The sequence below is a fragment of the Mustela erminea genome, chromosome 19 (genome assembly GCF_009829155.1).
Source record: "Mustela erminea isolate mMusErm1 chromosome 19, mMusErm1.Pri, whole genome shotgun sequence".
Lineage (NCBI taxonomy): Eukaryota > Metazoa > Chordata > Mammalia > Carnivora > Mustelidae > Mustela > Mustela erminea.
The window spans coordinates 25,975,445-25,997,733 of record NC_045632.1 but is presented as its reverse complement, the minus strand read 5'-3'; the positions used below and the strand labels follow the sequence as shown (position 1 = coordinate 25,997,733).

Here is a 22,289-nt window from a genome sequence, read left to right as displayed (position 1 = left end):
AATAGATTCCAACAGACATATCAAAGGTTGTTCAATATCACTAATCATCAGAGAAATGAAAATCAAAACCACAATGATATATCACCTCACACCTGTCAGAATGGCTAAAATCAAAGCACAAGAAAAACAAGAAGTGTTGGTGAGGATGTGGAGTAAAAGGAATGCTCTCGGACTGTTAACTGAAAATGCACATGACTTTTTTAAAGATTTATTTATTTATTTTAGAGAGACAGAGAGAGCATGAGCCAAGGGAGGGGAAAAAGGGAGATGGAGAGAGAAGAAACCACAAGCAGAAGGAGAGTGGAGCCCCATGAGAGGCTTAATCCCTGGACCTTGAGATCATGACCTGAGCCCAAACCAAGAGTCGGCTGCTTAACCGACTAAGCCACCCTGGTGCCCTAAAATTGACTCTTAACTATAGCAGGTTACTAGAAGGTGGTAGGTGGGGGATATGGTTCAAATATATGACAGGGATTAAGAATACACTTATCTTGGGGCGCCTGGGTGGCTCAGTGGGTTAAAGCCTCTGCCTTCGGCCCAGGTCATGATCCCAGGGTCCTGGGATCGAGCCCTGTATGGGGCTCTCTGCTCAGCAGGGAGCCTGCTTCCTCCTCTCTCTGCCTGCCTCTCTGCCTACTTGTGATCTCTGTCTGTCAAATAAATAAATAAAATCTTTAAAAAAAAAAAAGAATACACTTATCTTGATGACCACTGAGTAATATATGTAATTGTTGATTAATGATATTGTATACCTGAGACTAATACAACACTATGTTAACTATAATGGAATTAAAATTTAAAAAATTTTAAAAATGGAAATGTCTTTATTGATTTTTCTGATTACATAAATTTTATGAAAAATTTAAACCATATGCTCCAAGTGAATGGTTTATTTATTTATTTATTTATTCTCATTATCCAACTCTTGCACTTTGGTATATATTGAAGGATGTGTAATTTATTGTGTAAACCCTAAAAAAACACCTGAAGTATAGGGTTACAGATTTTTCAAAAGTATATACATAAATATATACCCATATTACATACATATATCAATATGTGCATATATTTACATAAATAAGTTCATAAACTATGTCTATATATATATCTGTATCTATTTGGTGTCCTACTTGTTAAAACTTAGTACTACTGTGTTCCAGTTTCAAGATGGTAAACTGAATCTATGCATATACTCCACATTTCAGTGTTTAAATGACTGAAGAAATATAAAAACCCCTAAAAATATCTGTAGCACTCACTATTGGAAAACATAAAAAGGTGCCACAGTGGAACAGAAACTTCTAGAATTTCTACAAAGTAAAAACAGATGGATTTGGAATGAATTAGAAGGTTACCAATGCCAAAGCTGAGCACTTCACCCAATAAGGTGCCTTCTTACCCTATTTAATACCTATCCCTTGATGAAGGTAGTTCCCAACTTTTTTTTATTTCAAAATCAATTCAGTAAACATCTCTGGACAGTGTACAATTATTTCAGCAGAATAATTTCCTAGACTTGCTGGATCAAAGAGAATATGTTTTCTTTGAAACATAAAGCCAGGTTAGTCACCCTGCAGAAATAGTGGACCAAATTACTACCATTAATAGTGCATAAGCCTTTTTAGTTACTCCCTTGAGTCAGAAAGTTCATCTTAAACTAGTTTTCAAATATTTTATGGTTGAACTTTCCCATATATTTCATGGCTACTTGTATGTTCTATAAATTTTCCCACTTGTTCCCTTTTCTATTGGGGATTTTTCATTCTTTTTTGATTTGTAAGAGATCTTGGTATATTAAGAATATTACCCTTTGTATAAATATTTTACCCAGTTTGCTCATCTTCAATGTTACGAAATGTGAGAATGACTGCACAGTAGGTCAAACATCATTGTAGTATGCGGTATTTCAATCTAAACATTTTCCTACTAGGAAATTTCACAAGCACCTCCGATGTGCCAGGTTGTTATCCCATCTTCAGCCCTATTTAGTTAAATTTGTCAATCATTTCCTTAAAGACTTTTTTAGTGCTGGCATTATTCTAAGAATGGACTCTCACTCCAGTTGTAAACTGTTCTATTTTTTCTTCTAAAGATTTTGTTTATATCATTTTAAAAAGTTTAAATCTTAAATCTGTCTGGAATTTATTTTTCTATTTGATGAGAGGAGGAAATCTAACCTGTTTTCCCCTGAACTGCTTCAAATATGAACCTCACCGTACCTAAAATTAATGTCATCACCAGAAGTCTCTGGTCATTATGCTATTGTGTACACTCCCATGTCAGAGTTAGCTCGGTGTCTCCTTCTCCTTCTGCATTGCTATGTTCCTAGAGGACAGCTTCCTTGCAGCTGGTTGGCACTGTGCCTGGCACATAGCTGTTGCTCAGGAAATACCTGATAGAGGAATGAGGGAGCAACTGAATGTCCTCCTGAGCCACCCAGGCTCTGAATACTGACTCTGGAATAATGGCTCTCATTTTAAATAAAATCAACTGGCCAGAAAAAGTACCCTATAAGCATTAGGCTATATAGCTGCCCTGAAACTACAGCATTCTACGCTAGATGGAGTCCCCTTTCTCTCAAATATTTTCCAAATTTTTAGAAATGAATGTATGTCTAAGCTATTTTAGATTTCTTCTTTTGGACAGGTGATTAATTAACTATGTACTAGTTAAAATGTCCTTTAAATACTACTGTGTTACAGTGACAGGGTTTTCCTTAATTTTCTGAACCAAGGTATAGTAGGTCTCTGACAGTTGTGTAGAAAGACCTAGAATGCTCCCCACATTCTAGGGTGTGGATAAAACTGTCCCCACATTGTACACATCCACACCATTTAATCCACTGAAATAGCATATTGTAATGGCTAAACAACAGAACTTCATTCTAGATCACACTATATTCATCTCCCCATGAACTGAATCACACCACAGTCGCCACATCATGAAACATTAACTACACACAGTATAAGTCCTGCTCTCAGCTGTCTGCTCTATCTCTTGAGTGAGCTGAAGGAAGGTACAGCTCCTTAGAACAGAAAGATGAGCCACTGGCATAAGAACATGTGCATTAACTGAGATTGAAGGGCACACTTTTACTTCTAAAAGATGGGCTTAGGGTGCCTGGGTGGCTCAGTTGGTTAAGCAACTGCCTTTGGCTCAGGTCATGATTCTGGAGTCCTGAGATCGAGTCCCGCTTTGGGATCCCAGCTCTTTGGGAAGTCTGCTTCTCCTTCTGACCTTCTCCTCTCTCTCACTCTCCCTCTTTCTCTCTTCCTCTCTCAAATAAATAAGTAAAATCTTTAAAAAAAAATAATAAAAGGTGGGTTTATCACTGAGTAATATATGGGACTATTGTAGACCTGAAACTAATACAATATTGTATGTTAACTACACGAGAATTAACTTTTTTTTAAAGATAAGCTTATAAGAAGCAATATACTAGGCAGTATATCTTAGAGGATGAATCCCAAAAAGCAGCTAGCTTGGAACACAAAGGCTGTAGCCCCAGAGAATTTTCTATCTTGACACATGATTAGGGAAGTTGGACTCTTGGCCCCAAGTCTCATTTTACCCAAACCACATACCCATTTGTTCACACCATCTTTAAAACAACAAAATATAAAATAAGTCAGGTCCTTTTAGAACTCTTCACCTTACTCTTTCAATTTATTTATTTTTTATTTTTATTTATTTTTACTTTTTGAGAGAGAGCACATACGTGCGCACTAGTTGAGGGAAGGGGCAGATAGAGAGGGAGAGAGACAGAGAGAGAGAGATACTCTTAAGCAGTGTCCATGCCCAGTGCAGAGCCTGACTCGGGGCTCAATCCATGACCCTGAGATCATGACCTGAGCTGAAACAAAGAGCTGGACACTTAACCGACTGAGCCACCCAGGTGCCCCAAGTCTTCACCTTAGTCTAAATTGAATGCTTTCTATCACCTCCACAGCACCTTGTTAAACATCTATTATAGCGCGAATCTAGGTAGATTGTAATTAACTATTTTTCCTGTCATACCAATAGACGCAGAGTTTACTGAGAACAGGGACAGAGCACAGAGCCATTTTATCTGAGTGCCCCACACAAACTTCTGCACATAGCAGGTGTTCACTAATCAATGAATGCATAAAATGTCACATTTAAGTCATTTAAAGCCATGTTTATCTTTAAAATATTGACTGCATATTGTCTGGTGGGGTACAGATTCACCGAAGATTAAAAAAAAAAAATTGCAATATAAATTAGGCTTGAAAAAAATGGAGTCGAGTTTATTTGCTTTGAGCACATGTTTATCAAAGAGTAATAATCTTTGTTACTATTCTCTGGAGCTTTCAGTGAAGAACCATAAAAAGTATATCAGCAAATGTAGCCAGTAATAATAGAGTGTTAGAGACTTAGATTTTCCCCACTTCATGCTGCCTCCTCTCCTTGCCTTGTGAATCCTCTGGTCCCTCTCCTCTTCTACCACAAAGCCCATTTATTTACATGTTGGCATGATTTCAAAGTGTTCCCTACTCTAGGGATCCTTGAATTTTCAGCCTTATCTCTTTAATCAGAGGGGATAAGAGCTCTAAATTTGTTAGAAGAGGTTTAAGAGCCCTCAAAGAGCTAGTACTCAGGGTGATCTGACACCCAGGTTCTGGTTTTGTTGCCAATGGACAAAGTCCTGTCCAATCAGCAGTGACGCTCTAAGGCCCTGCCTTCTCACATGCAAAGTACACTTCTCTTCTCTAAGTTTGAATTCCTTGTTGTAGCATTAAGGCTTTGACCACAAATGGTTATATCAACCTAACTGAGCTAACCTTGATTATTTGAGAGAGAAAATTCTAAACACTTACATCAAACACTTCAGAGTTTGTTCCTGTATTGTTTTTAACAATTACTATGTAGAAGTGATGGCATATAAATAACTAGTGGAATTGGGCTCCCTGCTCAGTGGGGAGTCTGTTTCTCCCTCTTTCTCTACCCTTCCCCCCCTGCTCATGCACACACACACTTTCTCTCTAGCTCTCTCGCAAATAAATAAAATCTTTAAAAATAAATAAGTAAGTAAATAAATAAATAACTGATGGAAGTCAACAATTTCCTGTCACTAATGGGCAGGAATATTCCTAAACAGGCATTTCTGAATTCTTCTGCAGAGTATTACATGCAAAAGGCCCCCAAAGTCACCCTTTACTCCAATCTAAATAGGTACATAACAACATTAAGAATGAACTCAGCTGTTACTTTGAGACCGAGCAAACCAGAAAGGTGAGAATTACTTCAGACCCCAAATAAGTAAGGCAAAAGAAAAATGGAAGTAATTATTACCAATAAATATTTCAATGAGAAATTTTGTTTAATAGTTAATGTAAGGGAAAATTACCAAGTCCAGTATAAATGTTAATTTTAAACACCAGGCACTAAAATTCAGGTTAATTTGTTATTTAAATGTTCGGTCTAGTTCAGTAATAGATTTTAGAAGTAAGAATCAATAGACCTATGTATATAATGTTTACACACACAATGCAAGGGTTTTTTAGTAACAATGTCTGATAAGGTACGTTTCTCAACTGAATGAGAAAGACTTCTGGATTAATGACTCTATTTCAGAATCAGATTTTAACTATGCTACCTGACTGTAAACTAAGTCTAATCTTCATGCTCTAGTACCTCTACAAAATTGACAGTAAAGAAGTAGAATCACTTACTTTCACCAGCTCCTGCTGAGCCCAAATCTGAATAGGTTCTACCTGTTGAGGAGTTTGAGTCTGAATACCATACGTGTTGAGGAAAACTTGAAGGCTAAAAACACAGGGAGAAAGGGAAGAGACATTTTTAGGCAATGCACGTAGAGTGTAGAGAACGGTGGAGGAGGAGGTGGGGAGGAAGGAGACTATGCTAGCTTGGAGAACATTTTAATTTATTAATGTGAGCAATATGCCATCTGTGCTGGGATCCAGAGGCCCCCTGGGGTTCCTTACTAGGCATCAGGTGGGAGCTCTGGGGGCTGGCAGAAAGAGCAAGCACTGATTTGGGGAACTCCCAGTATCTGTGGCACTAACTCCTCTGAACTACACCCCAGGCAACACTGGCACAGGTCACACAGTCTTTAATATTCACATCAACTAAAACAAAATTATTTTAAACATGAAAGCAATGTTGTTCTGGCACTTAAAGTGACATTAATGACTCCTTGAAACCCTGTCAAGGGGTCTGTGAAATTAATCTCTACCACATACTCAATATTGTAACATAAAGCAATAAGCCCCCTCTCCTTCCTCCCAAAGGAGCACACCACCCATCCGGATTTCATACCGTTGGCTTTCTGCTATGAGTGCTACATGAACAACCAAATCATTTTCCAGTGGGCCCTGTAATATAGAATAAGGGAGGGGGGAGAAAATTTTTAAAAGATCTGGCCATCATCAGCTACAATGAGAATCAAGGACAGTATTAACTATCTCTAATCAGTTCATTAAAATGATGGACACCTACTGGCTCCATGCAGTCACCTCTCTTTCCTTGCTCTCCACTGCCTACTAATCAATTTGATGGTGTAGACAGAGTAATGGAACACCAAGGAACAGAAAGCTATAAATCTCACCCTTACCAGAGGGGCTAGCCTGTCAGGCCTATTTTGAATGATGCATAAGAGTACTTTTGGGACTGAGAGTCATTTTCCATCATTTAACTCTGAAGGGAAGAGAAGGAACTAAAAATAAAAACCCAACTTATGCATTCTCTGTAAAATAATGACTGTGAGTTAAAATTGTTCATTTGACATCTTAACCACATATAAGGCTATTCTCTTTCTTGTTAGCCAATTTTCCTTTGGCACCATATATATCAAAATAGCTTTATTCTAATATATAGTTCCTATAGTAGAGAATGAACTACCCAGTTGACTATGTAATTAACACTGTTCATTAAATACAAGCTGTTGGGCTTAATAGTTCTAATCAAAGATACTGTTGGATATTTGTTACTCTTTTTGTGCATGTGTGGAAACAATTCACTATAGCATATATTACACATTGTTAAAATGAACCCAATTTTGAGCCTGTATTAATTAACAGAGAACATTAAGAAGCATCAATAAATTACAGTATTAAGAAGCTCTGAAAATACTGATCAAATGTAATTTCTTCATAGTAATGAATCCAACATTCCATTCCCAATAGTATGCTGTAAAATGTCTGATTTACCATCAGTCAGTTCCCCTCTATGGTATTCAATATGTCACTAGAATTTATGTATGATGGAAAGCAAGAAACACCAGAATACATATATCAGCAGTAAATATCATACATTCAAAAGGATGGTTCCCAGAATCATCGTGAAAATGCCATTTTGGGAAGACTTCCATGTGATTTAAATGAATATATAAGAGAAAATATGATATAACAACCCAACAAAAATAAATACACATTAAAAATGCCATAAATTCTATTTTTATTTGATAAAGACCTTAAAAGTTAATGTTACTTAAGAGGATGAGAAAAAAAATTAATATTCACAGTCTCATCAAGATCTCTAACACCAAATGAATACATTAAGCCTACTTCTCTCTGATGAAATCTAGTATTTACTTCATCAAAAGAAGTAACCTTAGAGTGGGCAAATTACCCATAATCTTCAGGACAATTAGGGATTCTTAAATAAAAAGCAAGTGAATACATATACAAGAATGCAGATAACATTTCAATAACAATAAATAAGGTAGTTTATAGATTAGGATTGGCAAATTGGTATCTTTTTTTTTGAATCACAGACCTTTTAGGATAATGTTGTTTCCATTGGTATGACAGAGTACTCAGATCTAAAATGCCCACAACACATGTTGAATCATAATAAGTATTTAGTTAGGGGACTATTAGTGGCTGAAGAATTTTTTCATTGTAAAAACTCAGCATTTCAGAAAGTTACAACTCAAAAACTTTCTGTGATGATCTTAGGCCTTTGCCATAGCCCAAGTGGGACACTGCACCCCACTTCTACCCCAGAAAGAATTCAGCATGGGTATTCTCACCCATATAATAATAACAACTGCCCTTATCTCGGAGAATTGCTGAGGATTTAGGGAGGGAACAAAGTGCTAGGCACAGTATTGACACCTAACAAAAATAAAGACACTAATACTTACTGCAGTTGCATTTACTGTTTTTACATCTATTCTAGAACACCTGTTCCTCTCTTCCTTGTCGAGGTTCGCTTTAATACCTAAGTCACCCTAGGCTTCTACCATTCTAAAACATGAAGACCATCTATTACTCCATTTTTATATGGCTAGTTCTTCCCCCAAAGAATTCCAAACATCTTTTAAAAGAAATCCTCAGGTAAGTTACCACTTTCTAATTTTCTCTCCTTCTATTCTCAAACACAGACTATAGCTATCTTCTTACTTTTTACCTTTCTTGCCTCTATAATTCTGTATTCTGCCATCTAACCTACTTTGCCTTTAGAGACTGAAAACCTCATACTTAAGTCCTTGGTTTCTACTCATTGGATTTCTTTCTCTTTCTTTGTCTCTCTCACCAAACTCAATTACTCTGGGAGTTAAAATTATGACCTCTAAGCAGATCATTTCATATTTATATTTCTAGTCCTGAACTTTCTCTTGAGTTCTAGTGCCCATATTTTTAACTTTCTGGACATTTTCTCCTGGCTATTTCCAAAGTTAAAAGTTCCAGAACTCAACTCCTCACTGACCCTACCTCCACCCTAAACAGGCTCACTCTAGCTCAAAATCACCTTTCACTCCTGTTTTTTACCCTCCATATCCAATTTGTCACCAAAATCCTGTTAATCTTTCCCTCAAAAAGTATGAATCTTCTTTTCTTGAATCTTTTTTCATTTCTGTAGCAGTATTCAGGATTGGAAAGTACTAACCACAGCAACAAACACTTCACAAAACACTCAACAGTCTATGTGCAAGGCACTGTTCTAACAAACCATTATTTCCATTTTCCAGATTTAAAAAAACTGAGGCAAAGAAAGCTTAAGTAACTTATCCAAGGATATGGAGCTAGCTAACAGAAGAGCTAAAATTCAGACACAGGCAATTTGACAGCAGCATCTTTGCTCATATTCAGTTATTCTGCCTCTCAGAGATGGAAAAAGGGCAAATGTTAAAAAGAAAAGATCCACATACAAATCCAATCTTATCACTTGATCCTGTATAATCCAGGTCATCTAATGGATGCCTTCAATTTGCCATGAACAAGACTGAACCACTGAATTCCATCCCTAAAACCACTCATCATCAAAGTATTTATTTCTTTAAGGTCCCACACTATGTGCTCATTTGATCTGGCCAAAACCATGTAAATCATTCTTGATTCCTTTTTCCTTCAAACCTCCTGACAACAACAATAACAAAAGATAAGTTATTAAGCACCATGTAACAACCATCATAACACCCATACTAGGTAGGTAACTATTATTCTTATTTACTAATGAGACAACTGAGGCATGGAGTTGTTTAAAAAAAACTTAGCTAACATCACACAGATAATAAGTGGCAAAGGGGGAATCCAAATCTGGGCAGTCTCATCTATCTCTTAAACACTATAGTATCTGCCTCTCGAAGGTGCTACTAATTCATCAGTCATATTGGTTCTACCTCTAAAGCATGTCTCAAACACACCACCTCTGTCCACCTTCACTGCTGCGACCACCCTACTCAAAGTTGCCATGATCTTTCACTTGGTCAGTTAACAGTTGTAACTACCTCAGTCTTACCCCACCATTCACAGCAGTCCATTCTGCCAACAGCAATGATAATTTTTTTCTCAAAAAGTGTAAATCATACCATCTCACCACCACCTCATTCCATCCTACTCCCATGCAAACATATATACATACTCTGTTTATAACTCTCCAGTGGTTTCCTTTTGCCCACAGAATATGAACCAAACTGCTTCCTATGTCCTACCATGGCTTGCATGATCTAGCTCTGGCCTACCTCTTCTTTCTCATTCTCCCTCCCTTCCTTTACCACGTTTTAGCCCCAATGGATTCTGTCTGTCCCTAGAACAAGCCAGCTGTGTTCCTATCACAGGGCCTTTACACTTGGAGAACTTCTGTTTGGAATGTTTTTCCTTCCCAATTGTTTTGTGAATGCCCTCTTGTTATGCAGGTCTCAACCATTATCCCTTCCTCAGAAAGGTCTTCTCTCTCTACCACAGCCCGCCCCTCTCTATCATTTTATCTTATTTTGTCTATTTCTTAGTATTTATCAGCTCCAGAAATTATATTGCATTATTTATTTAAATGTTCAATGTTATTCATTCCCACTAGAAAGCAACTCCCTGAGGACAGGAACTTTGATCTATTGTCTCCATTGCTATGTCCTCATTGCCTAAAACAGTACCTGAGCATATAGCTGGTGCCTACTACTTGATGAATGACTGCTCAAGAAAGTTTCTCAATTATGTGTTTATCTGTAAAGTGGGAATAATGATATGTAAGCTGCCTAACACGGAGGGGGAAAATCAAACAAAAGAGGGCATGTAATACATTTACACACTGATCTGCTAAACACATGATATCTATAATATTTATTCTGCCATTCTCTGCTAAGCTTCCCTTGCTAAGCCTCCCTTTCTTCACTGGTAAACTGGAATAATAAAAGTATCTACTTCATAGGATTATGAGGATAATACAGAGCACATAGAAGCATTTAACACACTGTCTGACATATCGTCCTAAGTGTTCAAAAAACTTTAGCCTTCTCATCAACCCCAGAAATACAACCATAATTCTGAGTGATTGTAATATGCTTCCTCAACTTTCTGCTTCATACTTGCATCTGCCCATCTTCTGTATTTTATAGTCAGGTTAATTTTCTCATGTCAGTGATTTACATAACAGAAGTGGTCAAAAAATACTTGTTGAGGGGCGCCCGGGTGGCTCAGTGGGTTAAAGCCTCTGCCTTCGGCTCAGGTCATGATCCCAGGGTTCTGGGATCGAGCCCCGCATGGGGCTCTCTGCTCAGCAGGGACCCTGCTTCCTCCTCTCTCTCTGCCTACCTCTCAGCCTACTTGTAATCTCTGCCTGTCAAATAAATAAATAAAATCTTTAAAAAAAAAAAAAAAACTTGTTGAATGAATGAAGACAAGAAACGAAAGATGGGTGAGTAAACATATATTTATGTAATGTTTAGGGTATCACTTCTTACTCTAAAACCAGTGTTTCCCAAATAAAGGTCCAACTTCCAAAAGACCTTTACAATATAACCACTACCTATGGTTCCCTATTTATCTCCCATCTGTTTGCCTAAGAGCGTGCCACTAAAAACAGTCACTCCTATCCATCTCAAGTTTCTGTCTACTGTCCTTCTATACTTCAACATTTTAACTGCTCCTTTGTTCCTGTCTATCCAGATCCTGACCCACTCTTTCAACATAGTCTCCTCCATAAACTTGCCAAACATCAGGGTGTCCAGATATCTTCTGTTCCCCATCAGCAAATGCAGGTAATGTCTGTATGAGTTACTTGATGATACTCATATTGTCTCATTGAAAGGCTTTTTGCATGCTTATAAGCGGTCTGTACAGAATGAACTACAGAGTGAACCCCTTGAGGGGCCCCTCATGCTCACTTTTCTTACCTCGCTTGTATACAATACCTTATATTAAAATAAAGACAGTTGGTGCTCATTTGGTGGTCTGAAAGAAGAATCTTGTTTTTAAAGTACTGTTGTTTATATTTATTAACAATATATATAAATCATCCCTTAAATATACAAAACAGATGTTTGCAAATACAAACAGTATATTTTTAACAAAGGAAAATAATCACAATTTGGTGTACACGTATTTATATAAACTATCAAAGGATGTACACAGGTCATCTTAATCACATGACTGAAGACCAACAACCTGTGGTTAGAAATATTCTGATTTAAACTTCCGTTTTTACGGGGCGCCTGGGTGACTCAGTGGGTTAAAGCCTCTGCCTTCGGCTCAGGTCATGATCCCAGGGTCCTGGGATCAAGCCCCGCATCGGGCTTTCTGCTCAGCAGGGAGCCTGCTTCCTCCTCTCTCCCTCTCTCTGCCTGCCTCTCTGTCTACTTGTCATCTCTGTCTGTCAAATAAATAAATAAATAATCTTTAAAAAAAAAAAAAACTTCCGTTTTTACAAATGAATCAAGTCAGGTTTAAAAAAATTTTTTTTACTCTGAAAAAAACCACATAACACAAAATTTAGCATCTTCACCATGTTTAAGTGTACCGTAGTAGAAGAGGAATTTTTACACTGTAACTCATCTTGCTAAAAATTTAAAACTACGGTAATTAAAACACTGCAGGTACATCTGTCTAGATTCTAGTTTTTAAATTACCCAAATCAGGTCAAAGCAGCAAAGCTAGGAGATTTGCAGCTGGGAACTATAAATAAAACAGTGTAATACAACTTTCAAAGGTTATACAGAGAAACATTAATGTGAATGTGCCTTGATGGTTTCCTTCCCCTTTTCTTCTTTCAATTTAATTTTTTCAATAGGTAATTAATTCATATGGTTCAAAATTTCAAAATTATTCAAGTTTTCAATGAAGTGTCTCTCCTTCCTACCTGTGGCCCCAGCAACCAGCCAGTTCCCCACTGTCTACCAACCAGGTAATTGCTAGGATTATTTAATGCCCCTTGCCAGAGTTTACATAGAAAAGCAAACATTTACATTCTTATTTTCTCATACTTTTTAGATGAAAAACAGCATACTATCAGCTACTTTCCCACTAAGTAATTACATATCATGATGTACTTTTTATATATTAGTATATAGAACACAACCTCATTTTTTGTTATAGCTCCTTGGTATTCCCTTTTATCAATGTACCTTCTTATTAATGTCATCTTTACACATCTTTTATCATTTAAGGCTAGTCAACATTTGCAAAAAATCTCTGGACAGGGTTATGGTGGATTTTATATATGGAATCATTAAATATCAGGTTTCAATTTTGCTTATAAAAGCAGAACGCACTTAACCTAAATCATTCATAGGCATTCCTATCACTGGATTATTTGGGTCACTAGAAGACAGCTATCAGAAAAAATCAGTAGGATTCAATTTTGGGAGGGAAACAGTAAAAAAAGAGTTTGAATATTTTCTAGGGGAAAGCACAGAAAGATGCACAGATGTCCTTTTATAGGCATATCTCATTTTATTGCAGTTCCCTTTGCTGCATTTTGCAGATGATTAAGTTTTTTACGAATTGAAGGTTTGTGGCAACCCTATATAGAGTGAGACTACTGGCATCATTTTTTCAACAGCATTTGCTTACTTCATGTCTCTGTGTCACATTTTGGTAATTCTCACAATATTTTAAACTTTTTCATTTTTATCATACTTGTTATGCTGATCTGTGATCAGTGATCTTTGATGTTATGATTAAAATTGTTTTAGGGTGTCACAAACCTACCCATAAAAGCCAGCTAACTTAACTGACAAATGTTGTGCGCATTCTCATTTACACCGACTGGCCCATTCTCTCTCTCTCTCCTCAGGCTTCCCTATTTCCCAAGACACAACAACGTTGAAATCCAGCCAATAAATAACCCTATAATGGCCTCTAAGTGTGCAAGTGAAAAGAAGTCTCATGTTTCTCATTTTAAATCAAAAGCTAGAAGTGATTAAGTTCTGTGAGGAAGGCATATCAAAAACCAGAACAGGCTGAGAACTAGGCTTCAGTTAGTCAAGTTGTGGAGGCAAAGGAAAAGTTCTTGAGGGCAATAAAAAGTGCTATGCCAGTGAACACACACATGATCTGAAAGTGAAACACCCTTATTGGTGATATGGAGAAAGTTTCAGTGGTTTAGATAGATCGAACCAGTCATAGCATTCCCTACACCAAAACTTAATTCAGAGCAAGGCCCTAACTCTCATCAATTCTATGAAGGCAGAGAAAGGTGAGGAAGCTGGAGGAGACATTTGAAGCTAGCCGAGATTGGTTTATGAGGTTTAGGGAAAGAAGCCATCTTTATTACATCAAAGTGCAAAGTGAACAGCAAGTGCTGATGTAGAAGTTGCAGCGAATTTTCTGGAGGATCTAGCTAAGATAATTAATAAAGATGGCTACAACAAACAACAGATTTTCAATGTAGATAAAACAGCCTTCTATTGGAGGAAAATGCCATCTAGAACTTTCAAACCTAGAGAGAAGCCATTGCCTGGCTTCAAAGCTCCAAATGACAGGCTGACTCTTTTGTTAGAAGCTAATGCAACTGATGACTTTAAACTGAAGCCAATGTTCATTTACCATTCTGAAAATCTTAGGGTCCTTAAGAATTATACTAAGTCTACTCTGCCTGTGCTCTATAAATGGAACAACAAAAGCTTGATGACAGCCCATCTGTTTACAACATTGTTTACTGAATATTTTAAGCTCATTGACTGTGTACCTAGTCATCCAAGATCTCTGATGAAGATGTACAATGAGATTAATGTTTCCATGTCTGCTAACACAACATCCATTCTATAGCCCATCAAAGAGTAATTTCGACCTTCAAGTTTTACTTAAATACATTTGTTAAGATTCTAATAGAGGCCACAAATAGGGATTCTCTGATGGGTCTGGACAAAGTAGATTGAAAACCTTCTGGAAAAGATCCACCATACTAGTTGCCAACAAGAAAATTGATGATTCATGGGAAGAGGTCAAAATATCAACATCAACAGGAGTTTGGAAGAAGCTAATTCCAATTTTCAAAGATAACTTGGAGGGGTTTAAGACCTCAGTGGAGGAAGTATCTGCAGATGTGGTGGAAAGAGCAAGAGAAGTAGAATTAGAAGTGGAGCCTGGAAGTGTGACTAAATTGCTGTAATCTCAAGACAAAACTTTAATGGATGAGGAGTTGCTTCTTATGGATAAAAAGAAAGTGGTTTTTTGAAATGAAATCTACTCCTGGTGAAGATACTATGAAGACTATTCAAATGACAACAAAGAATTTAGAATGTTACATAAACTTAATTGATAAAGCATCAGCAGGGTTTGAGAGGACTGACCCCAATTCTGAAAGAAGTTCTATTATGAGTAAAATGCTACCAAATACATTACACAGAAATCATTTATGAAAGAGATAATGTGGCAAACCCCATTATTGTCTCAGTTTAAGAAATAGCTATACTCACCCCAACCTTCAGCAACCACCAGTTTATTTTTTTTTAATTTTTAATTTTTCAGCGTAACAGTATTCATTATTTTTGCACCACACCCAGTGCTCCATGCAATCCGTGCCCTCTCCGATACCCACCACCTGGTTCCCCCAACCTCCCACCGCCCTGCCCCTTCAAAACCCTCAGATTGTTTTTCAGAGTCCATAGTCTCTCATGGTTCACCTCCCCTTCCAATTTTCCCCAAATCCCTTCTCCTCTCTAACTCCCCATGTCCTCCATGCTATTTGTTATGCTCCACAAATAAGTGAAACCATAGGATAATTGACTCTCTCTGCTTGACTTATTTCACTCAGCATAATCTCTTCCAGTCCCGTCCATATTGCTACAAAAGTTGGGTATTCATCCTTTCTGATGGAGGCATAATACTCCATAGTGTATACGGACCACATCTTCCTTATCCATTCGTCCGTTGAAGGGCATCTTGGTTCTTTCCATAGTTTGGCAACCGTGGCCATTGCTGCTATAAACATTGGGGTAAAGATGGCCCTTCTTTTCACTACATCTGTATCTTTGGGGTAAATACCCAGTAGTGCAATTGCAGGGTCATAGGGAAGCTCTATTTTTAATTTCTTGAGGAATCTTCACACTATTCTCCAAAGTGGCTCACCAACTTGCATTCCCACCAACAGTGTAAGAGGGTTCTCCTTTCTCCACATCCTCTCCAACACATAGCAACCACCACTTTAATTAGGAAGCAGCCATCAAGATCAAGGCAAGACCTTCTATCAATAAGAAGATTATGACTTGCTAAAAAGTTCAAATGCTGGTCATGGTTTTTTTATCAATAAAGTATTTTTTTTTAATTGAGGCATGTTCATTGTTTTAGACATACTGCTATTATACTATTAACAGACTATAGTATAGTATAAACATAACTTTTATATGCACTGGCAAACCAAAACTTCATTTGACTTGCTTTATTGAGATATTTGGTTTATTGCAATAGTCTGAAGTCAAAACCACAGTATTTCCAAGGTACAACTGCATAACTAATTAATGGAAATAACACAAGAGTTTATTAGTAAGATTTATATTATCATGTTATTGATTATATTTATTTTTCAGTATAGCTTAGAATGTCAAAAAATTAAAATATCTTGATAGCCTGCTGCTAAAGACGTATTATTTAAGGTCTATGTTATATAGTGTCACAAGAATTCCCATATTGTAAGATCAGAAAACCAATAAGGAAATAGGTGAAATAATTTGTCAAAAGTCATATGTATAGCCAGTGATAGAGCTTAAACCTGACTGCAGGTATGTGTAAGTCCAAAGTCACAAAGTCAGCAAGGCACATGTCATAGCATGTATTTCATAGATTATATACTGACTGCTGTTGTGGTTTGTATTAGGATTCTCCAGAGGAGAACTGATAGGGTGTATATGTGTGAATAAAGGGCAGAAAAAGATTTACTATAAAGAATTGATTCAGGCAATTACAGTGTCTGCTAAGTTCCCAGACCCACAGGTTGAATCAGCAGGTAGAAGACCAAGGAGAGTTGATGGTATAGTTCATCTGAAGGCCAGGAGGCTCAAAACCCATTTCAAATCAAGAAGCAGGAAAAAAGCTGATCTCCCAGTTTAAGGCCATCAGGCAGGGAAAATCCTCTCTTGCTCAGGGAAGAGTCACTTCTCTGTTCTACTCAGGCATTCATAGATAAAGCCCACCCAGATGAGGGAAAGCAATCTGACTTGCTCAGTCTATAGATTTAAATGTTAGTCTTCTCCCCAAATACCCTTACTCTCATCTAGAACATTTGATCAAATATTTGGCACTGTGTGTCCCAATAAAGTTGACACAAAAAAATAAAATCATGGGGGGCAGAGTGGCATGCAAAAACCTTGCAACCCACCAACAGTCCACTTTTCATCCACTTTAGATCACGTTTTTAAGAAAACTCAACTCTAAGTTTGTCTACAAAACCTATTTTCTTATCTGCTTTTTGATAAAATATAATTCTGAAGTTCTTGGCAATTAAGTTAAAAAATTATGTCTTCTAATAAATAACATATACAATAACATATACATATATACAAGTATATAGAATTCATAATTGTTCCTTTTGGAACATCATATTGAACCCTAGTGCAGTAGTTTTATTTTTAAAATGCCCTATGTTGCTTAAAATAATCTATTGTGGCTGACTTGAATACGTCTTTTACTGAAAGAAGGGCAAGGGAGAAGAGAAAGAAGAAAAGAAAAAAGCAGCCAACAAATAAATGGGTCCTACCTCATCCAAAGCTAGTCTTGCCTCAAGGGTAGTACATTTGAAACATTCTATGCCTCTGTTTTTGGGGCCTTACAGAAACTCATTTATGCTCATTAGCCTTCATCAGTAGGTCCTGCCAACAGCCAGCATTTTTTCATTACACTCATTTTTCAGCAAAACCTCATTAGCTGAAGAAACCAAGCAGATGCTTTATACATCTCAATTCCAACTGGAGACACTGCACCCGCAGTATTTTTCCTGTAGGAGCCAAGTAACAGGATACAGCAGTTTGAACACAGGCACATCCTGACTGGAACACATTGGCATCTTGTTCTGACATTTCCAACCAAGCCAAAGCAGCAACATGGAGAAAATTAATAGGGAAGCAGAAAAAGGTAAGTAGAAATACCAGAGGAATAACAACATCAAGCATAGTTAAAGAGCTAAACTCAGCTCAAGAGGAGAGCTGGCCAGGGAAGAAACGGCCCTGTAGGATCCTGTATTTATACGCCCCATTAATGATAATATAAGCTTTCTACTTAAGAGGAAAACAAATGAATTTTTAAAAAGTATTCCCAGATCTCAGACACATAGGTTCAAATGCCGGAATGAATAAATCAGGCCATGTCTTTTGACAGCAGGCCTTTCAATGACTGCAATTATCTTGGAAGAGAATACTGATCATCACTTTGTCACAATGAATTGATTTGTAAAACTGTATTCCCTCCTTTCTAAGCACTTGCTGTAACTGGATGTTTCTATATTTTTATCTTAAAGAAATGGCAGTGCCAAAGATCTTGCTACTTCTTGGAAACAATGCTAAAATGCTACATGGGCCCAGATGGAGAAAGCCTGACTCATGGTGTCCACACAGCTTTAATCACAACCAGAGGGAGGAACAAATTATGGAAAACTTATAGCAACACATCAGGAATAACTGATAAAATGAGATGAGACAGCGGAGGCAGAGGCAAAAGAGGGAAGCAGAGTTTCCAAAACTCTGGTCATTTCCCTCTCAGGGTTTTTGTCATTTCAAAGGGCTTCAGTTCCTGGATTACCACCAATGAAAGGCCTCTAAAAGGTAGATGAAAGGAAACCATCTTTTTAGAATCATGGGGGTGGGGTGGGGGTGGAGGAAGCAAGCAGAGCAAGCCAACTTGCTTTGGTTTTTCCCTTTTAGGTGCTTGTGCTGAGTAGATCAGTACCCTGATGTCTGAGCTGAAATGGTCAGAGATGGAAGAGGCTGTTTTTATCACCTGGAACTTGGGGAAAAGGGTAATGAAAAAAATGTGAAAGTATCTATGGGAGATACTGGGTGGCAAGACTCCACTTAAGCCAGAGCAGCATAACTTTGTTGTATTTGTTGTTGCTGCTCTGGTTTTTTATTTTAATTCGGGGATAGTTAACATAGAGCAGCACAAGTCTGAACTATTTATTGTATATGCTAAGATTCTGCCCAAGATTTTGTGTGAAAAATAAGTTTCCTTAAAGTCAGTAATCCACTTGATGGGTAAGAAGACTGAGGCCCAGCCAGAGGAAATGGTCCAAATCCAGGCCTCGGGACTGATTTGGTCCAGAGCTCTCTCTAATATGTCAGACTGCTTCATCTTACTGGTTATATAGTCAACGGGTCAGTACACTAGAGAAATGTTAAGTACGTGACTCTACTTAAAAGCTGAAATGGACAGGCCACATATGCAGTCATTCCAATGTGACAGCCACCTAAGAAGGGTGGTCTTAAAGGAAGAAGAGTACAAAAACCTGTGCTGCTTTCTCTTTCAGTATTTTATGCACATCCCAAGGACAAGAAGCTTGGACTAGTAAGACAGTGCAAGGGAAAAACTGTGGCAAGATTTATGGCTGCTGGCTTAGAGATCAAACAGCTACAGAGGTATCCAGGAAGCTCTAGAATCCAGCAAGCCTTTAACCATATATTGCTATCTTCACTGGTTGAGGCCAAACTGTTTCTAGTGTGGATTCTCAGAAAGGACCTGACTGCAGAGGAGACACCAGACCATCACACTTAGCAGAGTAAACCTAAATGTCTTCCAGACCCTTGAGAGCACAATTCAACAATGTTGTGTACTAGAAATGTTCCCACCTTAGAGGGTTTGCTCATTCATTCATTAGTCCAGACATCATGGCAGTTACTAGGAATGGCAGAAAGACAGATGAAACATTACCCCTATTCTTCATGAACTCCCCATTTAACAGAGAAGACAAACTATTCTTGTAGTTCAGTAGGATACTAAATACAATGCTCTTAATGGTTGCTCTGAAGACAAAAGAGGAAGCATCTAATTTAAACTCAGAAAATTACGGAGAACTTTATAGAAAAGGTATCTTAGCTGTTGGTTCTTAAAGGATAAAAACTTGCCATTTGTGAATTTATTTAGTAAATATTTCTCTTCAGTTATGTGACAGACAAATAAGACAAAATCCTTCTCTCATGAAACTTATATTTCAGTCTGGGAGAGATAGACAATTAATAAACAAAATGTACAGGTAACTAAATAATGAAAAACAATAATAAACTGGATAAATGTAAAGGGTAATATAACAGAATGACTGAAGATATAGGAGCTGATTTAGGTTGATGGCCAGAAAATAATTCTTTTCGGGGTGTCATTAAATTTGAGACTGAATTCAAAAACAAATGAGCACTTCATGCAGAAGGAATACCATGTGCAAAGGCCCTGAGATTGAAACCCTTGAAGGATTTGAGGAACTAAGAGGAGAGTGTCTGGAACATAACAGGCAAGCAAAAGAATGATAAGAGATGGGGGTGGAATTAAGGCCTAGCAGTGCTTACTAAGGCAACGAGGCATTTGGTTTTCAACCAAGTGAAATGAAGAGCTACTGAAAGGGTTTCAGGGGCACCTGGGTGGATCAGTGGGTTAAAGCCTCTGCCTTCGGCTCAGGTCATGATCCCAGGATCCTGAGAGCGAGCCCTGCATCAGGCTCTCTACTCAGAGCGGATCCTGCTTCCCCTCTCTCTTTGCCTGTCTCTCTGCGTACTTGTGATCTCTGTCTGTCAAAAAAAAAAAAAAAAAAAAAAAAAAAAAGTCTCAAAGAACAAATAATCCAATCAAGAAATGGGCAGAGGACATGAACAGACCTTTCTGCAAAGAAGACATCCAGATGGCCAACAGACACATGAAAAAGTGCTCCATATCACTCGGCATCAGGGAAATACAAATCAAAACCACAATGAGATATCACCTCACACCAGTCAGAATGGCTAAAATCAACAAGTCAGGAAATGACAGATGCTGGCGAGGATGCAGAGAAAGGGGAACCCTCCTACACTGTTGGTGGGAATGCAAGCTGGTGCAGCCACTCTGGAAAACAGCATGGAGGTTCCTCAAAATGTTGAAAATAGAACTGCCCTATGACCCAGCAATTGCACTACTGAGTATTTACCCTAAAGATACAAATGTAGTGATCCGAAGGGGCATGTGCACCCGAATGTTTATAGCAGCAATGTCCACAATAGCCAAACTGTGGAAAGAACCTAGATGTCCATCAACAGATGAATGGATCAAGAAGATGTGGTATATATACACAATGGAATACTATGCAGCCATCAAAAGAAATGAAATCTTGCCATTTGCGACAACATGGATGGAACTAGAGCATATCATGCTTAGCGAAATAAGTCAAGCGGAGAAAGACAACTGTCATATGATCTCCCTGATATGAGGAAGTGGTGATGCAACATGGGGGCTTAAGTGGGTAGGAGAAGAATAAATGAAACAAGATGGGATTGGAAGGGAGACAAACCATAAGTGACTCTTAATCTCACAAAACAAACTGAGGGTTGCTGGGGGGAGGAGGGTTGGGAGAAGTGGGGTGGGGTTATGGACATTGGGGAAGGTATGTGCTTTGGTGAGTGCTGTGAAGTGGGTAAACCTGGCGATTCACAGACCTGTACCCCTGGGGATAAAAATATATGTTTATAAAAAATAAAAAATTTTTTAAAAAGTAAATAAATAAATAAGTGAATGAGTGAATAAAAGATAAAAAAGTTTCAAGCACGAAAAAGACAATGTAATTTACATTTCTTAGAATAATAGTAATAAATACATATATTGAACATACTATATAGGCCAGGCCCCACCCAAGAATTATATTATGATGGCTACTATATAGACATGGGTTGCAGAGGGCAGAGTGGACACAAGGTGACGTGGTTTATAGCAGTGGGAATGAAGGAACAAGTGGAAAGATTTCAAGAATATTTAGGAAATAGAATTGGCAGGACTGGATTTGGAAGGGGAAAAGTAGTGACAGAAGAAGAGAGAAAAGAAAGATTACTTTTATATTTTAACAGAATAACAGGAAGAGGGAATATTCAATGGTGTTGAATATCTGGGAGGCCAAACAGACTTGAATCTGAAAAGAGATCACCGGATATATCAATTAGAAAATCATTAGAGGGGCACCTGGGTGGCTCAGTGGGTTAAGCCTCTGCCTTCAGCTCAGATCATGATCTCAGGGTCCTGGGATCGAGCCCCACATTGGGCTTTCTGCTCAGCGGGGAGCCTGTGTCCCTCCCTCTCTCTGCCTGCCTCTCTGCCTACTGCGATCTCTCTCTCTCTGTGTCAAATAAATAAATAAAATCTTTCAAAAAGAAAAGAAAAGAAAAGAAAATCATTAGAAACACTTTGCAAGTGGTTTTGGTGGAGTGGTGACAGAAGCAGCTAAACTGTGTACAGTAAGCAGTGACCGGAAGTTGAGGAAATGGGAGATAGTGGCAAGTATTTTTCTACAATGTCTGAAAGAGAAGGAGACAATGGAAGTTAAGATAAGTCCTTAAGAGAGACACAGTCAAGGAAATCGTTTTTTCAGTTTTTTTGGTCAGGAGACAAACGTGTTTATAGATTCAGGAGAAAAAATAAGTAGAGAGAAAAAGG

General features: G+C 37.9%; 1 protein-coding gene across 2 annotated transcripts in view; it reads right to left on the bottom strand.

Moving 5' to 3' along the window:
* Window positions 1-22,289, bottom strand: part of PHKB (phosphorylase kinase regulatory subunit beta) — a 241,324-nt gene that overhangs the window by 48,737 nt on the left and 170,298 nt on the right. For both annotated transcript variants that reach the window (XM_032326064.1, XM_032326066.1), the window contains 2 exons: window positions 6,301-6,356; window positions 5,694-5,787 (listed from right to left, as the gene is read on the bottom strand). In XM_032326064.1, the coding sequence (XP_032181955.1) occupies window positions 5,694-5,787; window positions 6,301-6,356 (150 nt within the window). The remainder of the gene's footprint in view (window positions 1-5,693; window positions 5,788-6,300; window positions 6,357-22,289) is intronic.